Source organism: Anomalospiza imberbis, chromosome 4, assembly GCF_031753505.1.
Source record: "Anomalospiza imberbis isolate Cuckoo-Finch-1a 21T00152 chromosome 4, ASM3175350v1, whole genome shotgun sequence".
NCBI classification, from domain to species: domain Eukaryota; kingdom Metazoa; phylum Chordata; class Aves; order Passeriformes; family Viduidae; genus Anomalospiza; species Anomalospiza imberbis.
The window spans coordinates 2569592-2585435 of NC_089684.1; the positions used below are offsets into that span (position 1 = coordinate 2569592).

General features: G+C 41.5%; 1 protein-coding gene across 4 annotated transcripts in view; it reads right to left on the bottom strand.

Annotated features, from left to right (window-relative positions):
* Positions 1–15598, bottom strand: part of SGCZ (sarcoglycan zeta) — a 395300-nt gene extending 379702 nt beyond the window's left edge. The window contains exon 1 of one of the 4 annotated variants that reach the window (XM_068186811.1): positions 15481–15598. Coding sequence is in view for 2 of the 4 variants with exons in the window: in XM_068186808.1 (XP_068042909.1) it covers positions 15481–15519 (39 nt within the window). In the remaining 2 variants the exon portion in view is untranslated. The remainder of the gene's footprint in view (positions 1–15480) is intronic. The other 3 variants (XM_068186808.1, XM_068186807.1, XM_068186810.1) reach the window with 3 other exon arrangements.
* Positions 15599–15844: the final 246 nt, after the last annotated feature.

A 15844-nucleotide genomic window follows, 5' to 3' on the forward strand; every position in this document is an offset into this window, starting at 1 on the left:
CATAAAATCTCTTTTTGGTGTATTACAGACTGCAAGTGGCTCAATGCAAAAAAGGAAAAATATTTTTGATTACATGGCTGCAAAAGCTGTAACACTGCCCCTTATTTTGATGGCTAGCCTACATTTTCTTCCATCCACTATAACTACTCACGAGGTGCAAAATATATGCCTGGGCTTGATTTTCTGAGTTGAAGCTGAGCTGAAGCTTAGTCTTCTGAGAAATAAAATGCTTCATGGGACTCAAGCCAAATGAAATGCAGCAACAAGGACTGCCTTTCTTTACAGATATCATAAGGGAAACTAATATGGCCTGAACTCTCACTGTCTTTTCAGCAGAGCTACTTTTACACAGTAGAAGGGAAGTGTGTCCCAGCAGAGCCAGCTGAAGAAACACTGGCACTGCAGCACCAGGGGAGGTGACTGCAGCAGAAGCAGGACTACCCTCCAACACCTCCCCTGGAGCATGGGTCAGTCTGTCCCTGCCATGCTGCAGAGCAAGAGGTGGGTTGGTAACCAAGCCTCCTGCCTCTTCCAGAAGATACTGACTGAGAAAAGATTAAATCAAAATATGCTCACTGTGATTACTGGCTATAGCAGTTACGAAAAAACTGAGGTGCCCTTGCCCATTATTTTCAAGACCTCTGAATTTTGATGCCTGCTGTCTTTTTTGTTTTCCTCTTGGCTACAAAATACCCATTGTCACATACACACACAGTGCTGCAGTAATTAGACCCACACACTGCCCTGGTTCTATGAGTTGATTGAACTGCTGCTGCCATCAGTGAGGGAGTGTATAAGAAAGTCTCTAGACAGCAACAAGGTCCATGAGCATAAATCTGGTACCAATCTCACTGATCATGACATAGGAAAAATTTTCCCACCTGTTTCTGTGACTATTTCTTCTATTAAAAACATACCACAATACAGGGCGCATCTTTTTAAGTCTTGAAAATCTCAGCAAATATTTCCTCTTTTTACTGAAATCAATGAGAGTGTTCTGCTTATGAAATCAGATGCATTCCAAGAGAGTCTACAACTACAATAGCACACCAGTTACAGCACTGTTGGCAAAAAGTTTTAAAATTTGAAATGATAGTAAATGAAAAATACAGTCCTATAAAAGCTGTAGACACATATGGCCGTATATGTACATATAGACACTTTTTAATACTTAGAAAAGGACTGAATTATATACTGTGAGGAAAGCAGAATTCAAAGAGAACAATGGCTTTGGTTCAGCTAATATAGTAACTTAAATCATCAGACTGCCAAGCAAAAATCTTTTATTTAGGGAAGCTTTTCAGAAAACTACTGAAGGGCCGCAAAGCTAAATCAGAAAAGGTAAGGTAAAAAAAAAAAGCAATGGAAAATAAAAATAAACATAATCAAAACCCTGTAGTATACTAATTATGTTTTGTCCTCTTTATCCATATCAACTGCAAGCTATTGAAGATAAGTATTTTCCCACTTTTGTATTTGGAAAACAGAACACGCTATTCCCTTTAATTGTGCCGATAAAACAAATGTCTCAAGCAGATCTTGCTTTTTTTAGAAAAGAGAGGAAACAACTGTCTTTCCCAGAGGCAAATATTTAATTTCTTAAAAACGTAATGCAATATATTATTTTTACGATCATTTTCTGTACCAAAGACCCCTCAGTGGTGCAAGGACAGGCAGAAGGCAGGCGAGGCAGTCCCTTGTGTGCATCTCTTCACTGTAACCTCTTTCACAGTTGAGGCATGGTCCACTTGACGATCATCTCAGATGAGTCTGCCTATCCCATACTGCTTCTTCAGGAAGTGACACAGGTGTGTGTACACGTACCCCACAGATGAAAGAACTGGAGGAAGACCTACAACAGGCATCTCATGGATATGAGCTGGCCATGTGTGTTCCCAGCCCAGAGTACCAACAGCATCCTGGGCTGCATCAGAAGCAGCTTGGCTAGCAGGGCCTTTGCTCCCTTCTGATGAGACCTCGCCTGGAGTGCTGCATCCAGATCTGCATCCTTTGGCACAGGAAGGACCCAGGCATGTTGGAGCAGGTCATGGAAATGATCAAAGGGCTGGAGCACCTCTCTGATGAGGACAGGCGGAAACAGCTGGGTTTGTTCAGCCTGGAGAAGAGAAGGCTTTGGAAAAGCCTTATTGTCATCTTTCAGTATGAGGTGGGCTTCTCAGTAAGGGGGGCTTATAAGAAGGATGGATAAAGATTCAGATTAGATATGAGGAAAAAGTCTTTGTTACAAAGAGGATGGTGAAACACTGGGACGGATTGCCCAGAGAGGTGGTAGTTGCCCTAGCCCTGGAAGCAGTCAAGGTCAGTTTCAATGTGGCCCAGAACAGCCTACTCCAGTTAAAGATATTCTTGTTCTTTGCAGAGGGGTTGGACTAGATGACTTTTAAAAGTCCCTTTAAAATCTGAACTAATTTACAATTCTTTGATACGGTATTTTGTCATTAACTATTTTTTTTCACTGATATTTTGCTGCAGTATTAATTATTCGGCCTAGCGAGTGACAACCTTTGAAAACAACTGTTCAGAAAAGTTTAGAGACCAATGCCCTTCATAAAACTGTAATTTCCCTGTATTCATTATGTTTTAAATCACATCTAAAATCAGGTTTGCTGTATTTCTTTCCAGGAGTCAATGGGTAACTATACTATTACCCATAAATCATATCCTTCCATGTGACTGAAAAGGACAAGTTATTTTCTTTCTGAGGTTGACAGTCAAAACAGATGGCTAGGATATACTACTTTTTGTAATTTACCCTCATGAATGTGATCATGAACAAATCCTTTTCTACCAGCCTATGTGGATATTTACATAATAAATCTAATCAGAGCATATTCAAAGCACAAGGTTTAACAAAGAGTGTCAAGTGAAAATGGGTTCCTACCTGCACCATGGAACACAAAAGTACACCTTGAGCTCATAAAATACATTAAAAAAAAAAAAAAAAGGCTAAATTCCATGGGTTTTTTGTCCTTAATACAACCTTGCCAAAACTGTTGCCATCTGTTCAGAATCAGAAACATCCATTTAGTCATGATCCAGGATAGTGCTCCCAAAAGCACTGAGATAACTTCACTGACATCTCAGCATTTTGCTTTCCACTGTGCCTTGAACCACTTAAAATGCTACAGGCTATCAGTTCTGATGCTGCAAAACGTAAATATGGGAAATGGGCCCACCTTCTAACCTTTCAGCAGCAGCCAATGGACATTGGCCGAGCTGACATTTCTATTTCCAGATCATCAGTATCCCCCCATCCTCAGACAAACAGTCTTGTGAGAAAGATGTTTTAACACTAGGACAGAAAGCACTGAATGTTGAGTAGAAGGTTATTTCCCAGCATCCTGTACTTCCCCTGGAAAGTCTGTCTCTACCCAGTAACCACCAACAAGCAGACCCATACCCTACAAAGTAATGCACCTGTGCCTACATTCCTGAATAAGCAAACAAAAGAATTCAGTATCTCACAGGTTAGAAAGAAAAAGCTAGCCTCTAATGTATGCAAACTGCATCCCTCAATGCATATTTTTAGGTGTATACTGATTGACTTGTCTCAGTGTTTAAAATTAGGTTGCTTTTAGGCAGCCAAGTCTCTTTCAAGAACTACTCATGATGATATTATTAACCTTTGGTATTGAAATTTTGTTAGTACCACCTGATTTATGCCAGTAAACAGCACTACCATTTCATCCTTGGGCCTGGATTGTGAAAGTTTACAGCTTTGAGATTTTCATCTGGTTTGTCTTTTCAGAAGGTGCCAATAGAAGCAAACTACCCAACAAACTGATTTGGATACAGACTGTTGCATGAGGGATGAATTACAATTTTACCTTTCTTTTAAAAGGTATGCTTTTTAAAGGTAGATTTTTTTTAAAATAACAATTTTAATTGGTTCTAGATTCAAATAGAAAAAACTGAGCAGACAAATAATTATTCCTCGTCTTGTCTTAACTCCCTTGAAAGATAAACAGAATGTATTTTTCCAATAAAAAGCTGGGATTGTATCTGTCATTGAGATTTAATTGTGATATAACTTATATTGATATAAGAATTAGTTCTACTCAGATGTAATAATTACAAAGACATTCATATTAATCTTAGTTCAACATTGGATACAGGCAGTCCTTGGCTCCCCATGAGATAGAAAACTGAATCCTTTGTATTCTGGCTGAGGCAGTTCAGAAGGTCAATAAGCAGGATTTCTTTGTCATTTAGGAACACAGCATTTCCTTCTCTTTGTTCAATTCACACTGTTGTAACTACTTCTGAGCAGGTGTTTAGAACACAAACCTTATAGACACTAAAATAAGGAGTTGTTTGGTTCTGGAAATGTGTGGTCTGGTTGGTTTGCAGTTGACAAGGCATTTTACAGGAACACATCTGACTTTTTACAAGTTTCCAACAGCAGTAAACTTCATTCCTGCTGACAGCAGAAGTAATTGCTGTGTTCAGAATAAAATTGATTGGTTTAAAAGTTTAACTCCGTTTTTTTTTGCTTCATGTTTTATGCTCTAAAGGTACATTTAAATCTCTTTCAGATAATAATTTCATAAAAACAATTACTTGCATGTTACTGGGGTAAAAATACGTGTGAGTGAGCACCAAATCACTGCAAGATAAGGGGAAGTGGGGTTTATTTGAACTGGAAATAAGTATTTAACTTCCACATGTACAAAACAGTATTTTCATAGTGAAACTTTCACAATTTATTTTCAGTTTATAAGATCAGAAGAAAAAAATTAAGGCAAATAATAAAATGAAAGCAAGAAATAAAACTGCCATCATAACCATCTGCAGTAAGCAGGCACTTGGTGTATTGTGATCCAAACATCTGCCCTCATGCTGGCATGAGGGGCACATTCTTGGGAATTCTTGGTTCTTGATTCTTGGGCCACATTTTGGAATAATGTCAATAGTGGCAACTCAGCCACTACAACTCATAAACAAGTCTGGAAAATATCACACACAGGATGGGCACCTAGCACTATTACAACCATTCTGCTTTGTAAGGGATGATCCAACTTAGGATGCTCCAGCTACTAGCTGCCCCTGCCAGCCCCCACAGCAGAGCTGAGTACCTCTGCACCACTGCTGAGCCAGCTGTATTTTATTTTGGGTTTTGTTTGAAAGTGTTTGGGTCCTCCCAAAATTAAAATTTATGGCACTTTATTTCTGCTAGCAAAGTTGCACAGTCAATCTGTGCAACTGGCTGGCAGGTCAAAGCAGGGTGAGAGAAGAGCACAGAACTGTGTCGATCTGACTTTGGTAAGACAGTGGAAGGAAGGCACCTTCATTTGGCTCACATGGTGCTATTGGCTTCTTCCAGGAGATTGGCATCTTGTTATCTCCTGTTTCCTTCTTCATGCTACAGATTTATCAGGGAGGAGTCACAAGATGCATCAAGTGTGCATCAATGCTATAGGATAGTTTGGCATTGTTATCAATTATTAAAGAAATCCATAATTTAAAATGTAAATGAGTCCAGGCTCAAAGATGCCTTGTCAACTGCAAGTAAACCATAAAACACAGTGCATACCAATTCAGTGGTAACCTTCCACTGGGACAGCACTGAATCTGCTTTCATAGGTTCTGAGATTTTCTGGCCCAATCACCTCCTCTGCACCTGAGTAAGTAGTTTGATTTTTCTAGCACCTCAAGAAATAAATTTCATGCTTCAAATGTTGCATATGCCACAGATACATTACTTTGTCTTAAAAATTGCAAAATATGGTAATAATATGTGAATAATTAAGATATGTCCATGAGGTATCAGCATCAGCAACTGTGCAGAGAGCTATAGAGCCTTTTTGATTCAGTTTGTCAGCACCTCAGCACACCATCACTGTTCTGTCATTTATTATTGCACCCCTCAGCCTTCCCTTTCACCTTCAAATCTTTACATTCCACTTGGCTATTCTAAAACTGCATTGGCAAGCTCTGCATGGCTATTACAAAATAATAGCATTGTAGTCTGATGCAGCAGCGTACACCCAAAACCAAAATAAATTTTACTTAATATAATCTATAATTCTTGACATATTAGGTGATAGGCTTCAGCACAGCTCCCCCAGTGCTCCCTCTTTGCTCTGTTCATCATGCTGCAATTTTCTGCCTACTAGATACATTCATTGATTGATCAAGGCTTGCAAAAGTCTGAGTTCAATAGGATAGACAGGACCTCAGCAAAGATGGCCTTGTGTTTTATGTCTGTCAGCAGTATGATGGAAATTCTACCATGAGACACAGACACTACTTGCAGTCTCATAATTTCATTAAGCAATAGTGCAAGTGGTCTCGCTAGACTGAGTAGATGACATATTTGCATGAACAGTGAATGTCATCTACCTCATCTAAAATAATACTGAACAAAATAGGGTGCTTAACCAGAGAGAGGTCTCTTCTGAACAAACATAATTTTCCAAACACATACTCACCTTCACCTAGTGAGTTGGGGGAGAAATGAAGAAAGGTATGAGGTCAATTCTAAAAATAGTAACACTCTCCTGAAAACAAGATATACTTACAGAAATGACAATGTCAGTGTCAGTACTGGGGAAACAGCATGCTCTAAGTAACTTGTTAGTCTCTGAAGAATTATATTCTTCTGCTAGCTTTGTCAGGAAAATCTAATAAAACATTGATGAAATAGAAGAATAATTTTCTCTGCATGAAGATTAAGTGGGAACATGAGTCTATACGATGGACAGTTTTTGCATTCATCTCATGTCTGCTCAGGAGCTGCAGGGATCCTTGGGAAATGGCACATAGAATATTTCTAAACTGATGTGTATCTGAAATAGTAGATGTCAACTCGAGTCCTACAGGAAGTGACAGTCAATACCAGCTTGTTGCCACCTATTTCTTCAACAGCCTGTAAAGCTCGACACAGCTGGGCAGTCTTGTGCTAGGAGTAAATCCTATTGTGTCAGAAGAAATAAAAGGGAAGAGAATTATTACTAAGCTGTATCAAAATGCATAATTACACACAAGCTGTGTGCTGGTACCTGTCAGAACCTTCAGAAGGAACTGAGGTTCTAACAAAGAGTATTAGCATTTAGGAGTAAGGGTAAATGGCTTAGGAACTCCATAAACTGGAGTAACTCAGCTGAGTGATTTCTACAGAGAATTTACCATCTGTTGGTGATGACTCAAGCTAAAAAAACCACGGATGGATCTTGATCCAAATTTTTGTGTGGCTTTTTTTTTCTTTTTTTTTTTGTTTCTAGTTTCTTTTTTGTTTGGTGGGTTGTTTTTTTTTTTTTTTTTGGTTGGTTGGTTTGTTTGTTTGTTTGTTTGTTTTGCCTGAACTGTTCTAAACTTCTGAGAGGATTAAGATTTTGTGTAATTTTGGAGGAATGGATTTTTATATGGAGTGTCTCCTAGTTTGTACTTATTCAGTGCTAATTTTCAAACTATTTATAGTAATAAAGGATGCCATGAGTTTCAGCTTTAAGGCTAAGTAATCTTCTTGGAAAAACTTCCAGTCTGTTTGTAATGCATTCTGAAATTCTCTCTGCCATTTATTGAGGCATAGAGTATTTAACTAACTTCCTCACACATATATTACATGGTGAATGGGATTTACAACAGCCAGCCTGCTCAGCAGGGAGACTCCTGAATTAGCCAAGACAAATAACCAAAAAAAAAAAAAAAAAAAAAAAAAAACAACAACAACAAAAAATAAATAACACAGACTGAATCCTTATGTATCTCCTGAAGCCTTACAAGCTCGTCACAATTTTCTGTATGGAATGAAATTTACATCCTTGAAAGTTGTGATGACCAAGCAATTTGAATACAGCAAACTGGCTCAATCTTTTCTTCAAAATAGAAGCAACCCCTTCAAGTAGAGTTACAGCCTCTTTTTATTGTTTAAGATATATGCAGTTTAAGCTAATAGTTAAAAAAAAATATCACACTAAAAGGAAGACACAGGCATTTTTTACCTCATTTGGCCACTTACTCAATGAAAGCCACTGTGGTTGCTCGTGTGTGCTAAAAAGAAATCACCTCTGAGCACCCTCATTGGGGTCCCCAGGAGCATTCAGTATCCCTGAGGGATGGATCTCCACAGCCCTAAAGCAGGATAAATCATAAAATAGCCTTCTTCGTCCAGATGGTAAATATGCAAGCAAATGTGTCATTAGTGGGATCTGCCTAAGCAGCATGACCAGGGAAAACTGAAGCACTTTGCGTCTTGCGGGTGAAGAGGGGTCTTTATGGATTCCTTTACAGCACAGTCTCTGTTGCACTGTAGCCACCTTCCCTGCAGCACTTCCTAAGGGAAATAATGAATGTTCCTGGAAAACAGGACTTGGAACTCTCATAGTGAACCCAGTAATAGCATGACTACTTCCAAAGCTACCTACAACCAAACCATGGTTTTTGCCCAAGCCTCAAGTGCAATCAGGAAAGACAGAGTGGAGAGGGGGCTGCCCAGCCCTGACCCCCTCAGCACAGAGCAGGCAGGCTGGATGTGTGGCAGCTAAGGCCCTTTCTGAGTTCAGGTTTAACACCTTTTCCAATATAAGGCTTTAAATTGAAGGTGACATAAAACCCAGATTCTGAGGCTTAATTCAACTAGCTCTCTTCCCTTTTATTATAGGTAGCTCGTGAAGTTTTAGACTGCCTTTCAATCTTTGTCATCTGTTGACCTATGTTCAGAAACTTACTAGCTTATAAAGGCAGCAAAGGTTCTATTGATTCTTTACTTTTAGTTTTGTTTCACATATGCTGGAAATTTATTAAATGGAAGTCTAAGTTGAGCAAACATTAAACCTTCCTCAACACAGTTCATTTACTTGTCTTCAGTTAAAGGGCAGAGCTTTACAGAGTGCTTTGTGCATGTGGACTAGCTTTAACTAGAAATAATAAAATTCAGTATTGCTAATTAACTTCATTTGGAAAGAATGCTTTCTGTAATTTCAGTGGCTTACAGCATTACTTTCTCAACTGCAGGTCCCAGCATACCTGGGCAATTGCACTGCTTGTGTTCAATAGGAAGTGAGGAAGTTTTCCCCCTTTCCTGAATCCCACTCAAAATAACGAATGAACAATTTTGTGTAGAAGACGACCTACACAACTAAGAAGCTGAAGTATCATCAATCCCCGTCTTAAAGAGCGAAAATAACAAAAATGCCTTTGGATGCCTTTGTGGATTTGATCCAACAATTTGTACTCTCCACTCATAACGGTGCAAAGAACAATGCATTTAGAAAGCACAAATTAAAATTAATTCTGTTTTCACTTTATGTGCTACCATTAAATGTACACTATTACCTTGATACAAACTGGAAGGGATGTGATTTTTCATTAGAGGCAGCCTCTGTTTACTAACATAATTTGTTCAAGAGTTGTAGGAGCAGGAGGTAGAACCTATAAATTCCAGACCATGCTGCCCACATGAACTGAACAGAACTGCTAAAACAGAGATATATGGCTGAAGGCCAGATTTTTATGGCTGAGGCTTTCTACTGCTTATGGCACCAATTTTTAGGCATTTCACTGATGTACTTCTGCTGATCTAACTGCAGTGATTCAACAAAGTACTTCTAATTTTAAATTGCAAAAAAGGATACTCTGTCCTCATTTGTTACTTTTCCACTGCAAATACACAGAGTTTATATCACACAATCATCCTAAATGTGTTAGCTAGAGGTATAAGAAAGTAGGTACAGAAAGAACACTTTTTTTTTATTGAAGTTGCTGAACACTAGGAGCTTGCTTTGACTTATGCAGTACCTCTGTAAATCTGGCCTTGTGTGATTAGCTGCAGTAATACTGCTGAGAATAAAGCCTCACATATTGTGTCTCTCACTGTTGTGACTTAGCCAACAGTCATTCCTTCCTGTGACAAGGAATAAAACGCATTGCTCGTGGATAGCAACCTCACAACATCTTTCTTCACAAAGAAGGGTTTTGCTGTGGATCAAAGAGTTAACCTGTAATATTGAAGAATTAGCAAAGGATCAGATGGCTTAGTAGATAAATGTGTCTTCCTTCTTGGACTAATTCTGGCATTACAATGCATTATACATGGCTGCAGTCAAAAGTACAACAGGGCGTTAAGAACATTTCTGTAAGCTCTTTAAATGTACAAAGTGTTTCAAAATAAAGGAAATAATACAGCTTCTAAGCCATGTTCTCCAGGTTTCTTTGAAGGAGAGAAGAAAATGACAGTACTTTCTCTATGGGGAACGTCTATGTCAAAGTAAGAAAAGTGTCTATTTGTAACCCAGAGTGCCTTTTGTATTATTATTTGAATCCTTATATTTGTCCTTTGGAATGCTGTATCTTTAGAGGACATTGAACAACTATGTTAGATATGGATTTACAAAATTTATATAAAATACCACAAGGTGAAATGATTTCACAGGAAATGTCTCTTGTAACATTTTTGCCATAACAATTTAAGTAAAGCAGTCTTACTCCTGGCCTTATCAGGAAGATGGGAAAACAGTATCAACCTCCAAAAGGTTAAGGAAAATAGTACAAAAACATGACTGGGACTCACAAACGTGTCTTCACATTACAGATTTATCTTTGAAAGGCTCTAGCATGAGTTATACATTGTCTTCAAAACTTACATTCAGACCTATAGAAACAACCCAACTTACAGTAGCATCACACAGTAACCTCTTCCAGTTCATAAAGAAAGGTGTTGCTAACATTTATGTAAATCTCTTTCATCTATTTTGTAAAGTGCAAAATACAGTGGCAGAGGAAAAGACAATATTTTTCTGAAAACCATGAAAAACAGGAAGACAGAGTAGTTTTTTTCCCTTTAACCAAGCATTCAGATTTTGATGTATTTTCCTTTTAAAGAGTGTTGAGCTTAGCAAAGCTGTAATGCACAATGACAAAAAGCTCGGTCACAGATTATACGGATTCTCTGCAGTGAGAGTACAGGAATGATTTCTAAAGTGTATAGTGAGAGCACTGCCATTGTCTTGACCTTTTTTCTATGTCTGCTGAACAACTATATCTTATTCATAGAATTCTCTCCAGTTTCCTGAACTATGTCTAGTCTTTATACATATTGAGAGATGGAGAGGAAATCCCACAATAGGAATACAGAGAAAAGAAATTTGCATGTATATTACTTTAAAACCATTTCAGCTTGACCTTCCATGAAGAATGGTTTAAAGGATGAATGCTTTGACTGTGAATGCAAAGGTTAATTGTCTTTATTGAGTATTGCTGAAAGGACCCTAGTAAACCATGAAGGTTTCTTGGAGGGTCGTACTAAAGAAGGACAGGATGGAGAAGGTTTTGCATTAAAAAGACAAATCCTTTAACATCCACACTAAGATGTCCACGTCCCAAGCAGAAGACTTTAATAAATGAAACAGACTTTCATAAGAGCCTGTTGAGTGTTATAGAGTACTACACTTTCTATTATGGAGTGACTGACTTTAAACAGAAATAAAACCACCTACCTAAACATCAAAAGTCCTCCCACACCACACCAAGCATATTAACTTCTCTGGCTCCTTCTTTTAAAACATAGATAAATTAAAAATTACAGAATTCCTCAGGGTATTAGTTATCCTGTTAACTTAAATACTGAAGTCATTTACATGTTTAAAACAATAAAAGTACCCCTTCCTAAATTTTTTGTGGTTTCCTTGTTTGAATTTCTTTATCAGATATTCTACAAATTACATAAATTGCATTGGAAGACTATTGTCACAAAAACCTCTTCCATAAGCAGTTTCATGCTATGTTATGTCAGTAGTTTTATATCACCAGGAAATGTAAAACTGTAAACAAACTATAAATATTCTCTCATGAGCTGAATAAAAAAAAATCAGCTAATATTTACAAGATGATAAAGTGTTTAATTCTTTTGCAACTGCAAAGTGGCAATTTCAAGACACTTAAGCACACTATTAATCAAAAATTTTGGGATTGTAATGAAGACTTCTCCCTGAACCAGTGCCTTCAAGCAATAAATTGCTTCCAGGATGTTTTTTAATCCATTATATTCATAATCTCACTGTTACCATACATTCAATTACAAACCATCTTTCTTCCAGAGAAGTATCACTGGTTTACACACTACAAGGAATACTATCTCCCTCTAAGACTGTACACAAATTGTGGTTGCTAAACAAACATAAGAGAAACAGTCATGATACACATTAGAGGAATTATATGTCAAATGAATAAGCAAATGTGAAGGACAAAATCTGTAATAATCTATCCAATGTCAATGCCAATCACAAGTTAACGGGGTCCAGCAAACACAAATGCCTCCTAATTCTTCTTTGCAAATGATGTTCAATTTCAAGAAATTACAGGCCTCAACATAGTTTCTAAACACATTAAATGCAAAATAAGTTCATTCATCATCTTTTAGATAAATATACAAACTAGAGTCCTATAAAATTCATCATACTCATACAACCACACAGTTTAATGTATGCTCAAAATGTAGGTGAAGACTTGCATATATATTAGGTAACAGAAAGCCCTTCACAACACTAAACCCAAGACTACAATGCAACTATGACAGAATTATTTAGTTTGTGTACCACTCCTTTAAAAGAAAAACCCTACAGGCTTGTGAGTTAAAAAGTCAGAGGGAAGTTCTTGTATGCATCTGAGAGAGATGAGACAGATCAAAGGAAAACCAGAACAGCTCAAAACCTCTGGAAGAGCAGTCTCTGCTTTCCATACTGATTACTTTCTTCAGGATTTCATGCATGGACTAATAAGGGAAAACACACCTATCTTCATCAGCAGGTGTTGCACACATGATACTTGTTGAGCTTTTCACAAAATTATCTTTTAAAATGTCTATCATCAACATAAATAATTCAGAATTCATTCCAATCAGTGCAATAAATAACACAGAGATTTTTATTGATTTGAGTTGTATAGAAGCTTTATATTTAACATAGTATATGTTTTCAGTGTCATTATTACTATTTTCCTTAGAGATGACACATTTATTTTTTATTAGTAGGGAAGTTGTCAGTATTTTTTTTTTATGCTTACTGGCATATATTTGTCATAGAAGAGGAAGACCACTATCAAGGAAGAGAGTGTCCAGCCTGTTTCCAAAATTCTTGGCAAGCTCTGCTGCGACAAGATGCTACCATGTTTGACATTCTTGAAATGAGTCCTCCACGCAGTGTGGTGTGGGAGAGAGTTCCCTCGACATCTCAGGACCTCTGGCTGCCTCTTATCTGTGTGCCCTGACTGTCTCTTTGGCCTGGCAAGGAGCTGCGTCGGGAGAAAAGGAGTGGAGCACTTCATCCCTCCTGAAACTCCCCAGAAACCGATCAAAGCTTTCACGACTTGGAGCAGTATGGGGAGATGCTCTTCACTGTGCCCAACTGCAGCAAGGTCACCACCTTCCGACACCCCCAAGAGCTCTGCCCCCCACCTTGTATTCCTGCTGGTGGGAGAGTGGCTGGACGGCCCGCACCGAGAGGAAAGCCCAGCTGGCTGCAGGGAGGTGCGGAGCCGCCGGCGGGCAGCCGCTCCCGGCGGCCGGGCCCGCACCACCCCCTGCCGGCCGCCCGGGCCGCCTCCCGCTCCGGCGGCGTCCTGCCGCCGCCTGGGATCTCTCCCAGCGGCCGCACGTCGATAAAACACCCGGGAAAGCCAGGAAGTGCATCGTGCCAAAGCGGCTGGTCCCAGAGAGCTTCCCAGAGCCTAGCAGCATCTGCAGAAATGCCTCCTTTGGAAGCTCTTGTCATCGTTATGAGCGGAAGAGTGCCGACGCTTACTTCTCAGCTGCTTCCTTGCTCAAGGTCGCTCAGCCTGTACACGCTGCAACACACGTCCTAATTGCAGCGCAGATAACTACGGGCTAACCCTGCTCTTCAGCCGAGGCTGGATGCACTGCTCACAGCGGGACGTGCCTCAGGCTTTACGGACAGCTCATGCGAAGTGCTGCCCTCTTGTATAGCATGAACATATTTTCTTTAAAGACCCCTTAAAAATAATCCGCTACAATAAAACTTTTCGCCCCCTTAATCGGAATACTCGTGTTTTGCCTTTCCCGCACCAGCTGTTTCCCGTGAATCCTGTGAAGGCTGAGGCAGAAGTGACTCCCCGGCAGCCCAGGCGAGTAGCATTTGCGGCGGGGAAGCCCTAAAAGTGCTGGGAGGATCAGCGGCTCTCAAGCAAATCGTTTCATGGGCTTTCCTCCCCTGCGCTTCCGTCGCCTCAAATACTCAAACAACGCTACGGTCCTGGGGTGCCCTTCCCTGGGGAGATTAGTAGGAGTTCCGAGCAAGACTGGGGGGTGAATATATTTATTCCGTACTTTCAGATCTGGTTTATAGGGAAAGGAAAGGAGCCCCCCTAACTTCAGCGCTCGCCAGTTTACCTTGCCAGAGGCGAGCCCTTCTCCGCGGCCGCGGGGAAGCCGGCGCCCTGGCGGGGGGGTGTCCTGCGGACGGCCGTGCATGAGGCGGCGAAGGAAGGCTATCTTCCCCTGCCGCTCTCATCGCTTCTTTAGCGCTACCTCCGCCACTACCGCGGCGAGGTGTGTATGTGTCCCGCCCCTCCGGCACGGCCGGCGTTTCACTCCGGCTCGGCGGCCCCGCGGAGCGCGCCCCATGCGCCCGCTCCCTCTCTGCTGCCTTCCTGAGCCAGCCACCCTCTTTACCGCGTATAGATTGATAGAGAGATTTGTATTATTATCGTTAGTGTGATGATGAGATGATGATGATGATTTGAGCCAAATTCCGCTCAGGGCCGGGGGGTTGGCAGCAGGTGTAAGAAGGCTCTGTCTCCGCAGAGGAGCATGCTCAACGCTCTCAGGCATGCTCCTTCAGCGGGGAGGGAGCCAGAGCTGGGCCGGGGGGCGCGGGGGGAGCAGAATTCTCCCAGCTCGCACCGTCCTAGTGCAAAGTTTGACTGTACCAGCAGCCCCCGGGCCGCGGCCCAGCGGCTCGGCATCCCACCGCCGCTGCCTCAGTTTCGCTCGGCTGGGGACACCGGACGCCGCGCTGGGGGCGAGACGAGAGTGGGGGGTGGAGGGGTGGGGAAGGGTTTCCCCGTCTCTCCCGGCGGCAAGGGGAGGAGAAAGAGGAAGAAGAAGAGATGCCCAGGCCAGAATGGCTTCAGAGCCAACTTCTGCCGGGAAAGCCGCGGGTCAGTTGCTTCTTCCTCCCAGCTGTCCCCGGCGCTGCCCCCAGAGCTCATGCAGAGCCGAGAGCACACGGGCAGTGGCATCAGCACTACCATCATCACCACCAGGATCATTATTAATACTGCCATGACGATGCTGTGGGCCGCGCAGGCAGAAGGGAAGCCGCGCTCGGCTGGGGCAGCCGCCCTGCCGCGCTTCCCCCGCCGCGGGGCGGCTGCGCCCGGCTCCGCGCCCCCGCCCGGGCTGCGGGAGCCCCGCGCAGCGCCCCGCGCAGCGCCCGCCCCCGCGGCCGAGAGGGCACGAGGGGATCCAGCCCCAGGCACAGCGACGGCACCCGGCGGGTCGCCTACCTTGAGCTCCTCCGCGTCCAGGTTAGCTGATCTGTCCATAGAGCGAAACTGAACGGAGCGGACTGGAAACTACGGAAGTTGTGCCAAAAAAAAAAATGAACAGAAACAAAGGGGGAGGTGGGGGGGGGGAGGAATAAAAAAGGAGGAAGAGGGGCGAAATCTAGTCTGTCAGTTTCCAGCCTAAACTCAGCCTTGTCCTCCAAACCGTGGCAGCTCCCCTCAGTCTCATTCTCCGCGATCACGCCTCTACCGGTTTAAATAAATAAATAAATAAATAAATAAAATATTTCACTTTTTTTAAAAAATAACTCCCTTAAGGATTAAAGCGACAGGTGATCCTTCCTTGGTGAAAGAGAATCGCGTC